Below are 2,500 nucleotides of genomic sequence, written 5' to 3' on the forward strand. Positions count from 1 at the left end.
ACTGGCTTGCTTGTTTTTGTGCATGTCATGGCAAGACTCATCCGCGCTGACAAGCTGCTGCACATCAAAAGCCATTTTAGATGGGAAGACATGAATAAATGATTTAGGCATGAAAGTGTGCAATATTTTTTTTTCAAGCGCTGTGATATCGATTGTAATTCTGAAGTGAGATGCGTGTGATGTTTCGGCTGCAATCTAATTTGTTGTAATCACTGGTTCAGAAGAGGTATGCTATGGTACTGGTGTGGGGAAACACCAGATCCCTCATTGTGAGTGCTTTGTAAAAGAGATTCTCTGGCTTAAAAGTCTACCTCAGGTTTGTGAACAGTATACTTTTTTCTTGTGTTTACTTTTAAAAGGAAATGTCAAGAGTGCTAAAACGAGGAATATCACATCAGCCTAAGAGAACAAATACAGCTCTACTGAATAAGGCAATAGGTTGCTTTTGATACCTATATGAATAGAGCAGTTGGCTCCAAGTCTAACAACATCAACAAGAGTTTAGCTTCATTTACAATAACTCAGTGCAATGGGCTCTTTGCACGCACAGCTCGCTTGTTTCCAGTGGTGCCAGGTGTGTTTGAACCTGGCACTATTGTTAATATAATTAGTGTCTACACGGACCCGGTTGGGTGTTGCACCTAGTACAGTAAATCAGCATGTTATGATAAAGAAGGATTTATGCAAGTTAAAATTGTTATTATTGGGCAAACAAGATATTCAATGCCGGAGTGAAGATGTAAGGAGCAGATTATAACCGAAGTTGCCGTTACAACACAGTTAATGCTCCACCTGAAACAAAGTCGCCGCATTGAGAGCCTTTCGTGCAAGAAGCCCATCAGTGGGGATAATAATTAAGAAAGTAAGAACAATTTGAAAAGGCTTATATCGTCAATTTCATTTGCGCAGTTTTATTTGCATTTGTCCATGATGTATCCCATTTCTCACCGTTAGCCTGTGTGTGTGTTTCCTGCAGGTATGTTCACGTCCTGTACCTGGGCGTGCAGAGTCGCTTCCATGGCGACCTGGAGCGGCGGCACTTCTACTGGCGCCTGATGTTTGAGAGTGCCGACATAAACATGCTGCGGCTGCTGGAGGCCTTCCTCAAGAGCGCCCCCCAGCTGGTACTGCAGCTCAGCATCATGATCCACGGCAACCAGATCCTGCCCCTACAGGGTGAGACATGCACATAACACACACACACACACACACACACACACACACACACACACACACACGCACACACACGCACACACACATACACACACACACACACACACATACACCCATGCAGGATGGCACACACACACTTAGATTCAAACATGTGTTAAGTCAAATACAGGCACAAATACATGCACTGGTATAAAAACTGTGTTTTGCATATGCACAAAGAATGAAAGAAACTATATGCATGCATAAACCCTATGCATAAAATGCCTGAAATACTGTTAAAACACACAGATAAAGACAAAGAGTGCATGAGCGCATGAAAGCTTTAATACACACTCACAAAGGCTTACATACATAAAACACACAGACACAATCACAAACACACACACACACAGACATAAACATTATGTGTTCACACATGAAAGCTCTAACATGCCAACACACACCTCAAACACATGAAAGTGAAGACATGAAGGCTGATGCACTCACACACACACACACACACACACACACACACACACACACACACACACACACACACACACACAGACACACACACACACACACATACACACACACACATACACACATTTCCCTCAAAGCTTTCATCTTCTCTTGTTGTCATTTCATGTAGGCTACTGTACATCATTCCCACACTGACTTTTTTTTCGATCTCTACACAAATATCAGCACTATAATTCTTTGCCCTGCACACAAGACTGCACAGATGTAGAAAGTTCATACTGACACACTTTACCACAAATCTATTCATATTCTTCACCTGTACACAGTTGCACACACCTGTAAATCTATACATATTCTTCACCTGCACACACACACACACACACACACACACACACACACACACACATTCATATACTCTTTCATCTCTTTGTACATACCTCACTCTGCTGTTTTTATCATTTTACCCACCTGTATTTTATCTCTCTCTCTCTCTCGCTCTCTCTCTCTGTTCTCACTCTTACCCTCCTGATGGGAGCCAATGCATCTGCAAAGGACAGTGTTTAAAAGGGCTCTCCTCCCACCATCCATAGCTCTTTCTCTACCTCCTTTCTTCCATCTTCCTCCTTCTCTCTCTCTCACTCTCATGCTGCCGCTCCCCTTCTCTCTCCCTCTATCTCTCTCTACCTCTACCTTTCATTCTCCATCTCCTTCTCTCTCTCCCTCCCTCTCTCTTTCTCTCTCCCTCCCTCTGTCTTACTCAGCAGTCTGGTGTGTGTGCTGGCTGCCTGTCTGGCTGGTTGGGGAGAGATGGAGGCTGCTGCTCTTTAATGGCCAATGAGCCCCCAGAGCCTCCTGCCTTCATTAG

The 2,500-nt window shown here is 43.7% G+C and overlaps 1 protein-coding gene across 1 annotated transcript in view; it reads left to right on the forward strand.

The window, feature by feature from the left end:
• Positions 1-2,500, forward strand: part of xkr7b (XK, Kell blood group complex subunit-related family, member 7b) — an 80,054-nt gene that overhangs the window by 66,159 nt on the left and 11,395 nt on the right. The window contains exon 2 of the mRNA XM_048240241.1: positions 977-1,176. Coding sequence (XP_048096198.1) covers positions 977-1,176 — 200 coding nt within the window. The remainder of the gene's footprint in view (positions 1-976; positions 1,177-2,500) is intronic.

The sequence above is a fragment of the Alosa alosa genome, chromosome 4 (genome assembly GCF_017589495.1).
Source record: "Alosa alosa isolate M-15738 ecotype Scorff River chromosome 4, AALO_Geno_1.1, whole genome shotgun sequence".
NCBI classification, from domain to species: Eukaryota; Metazoa; Chordata; class Actinopteri; order Clupeiformes; family Clupeidae; genus Alosa; species Alosa alosa.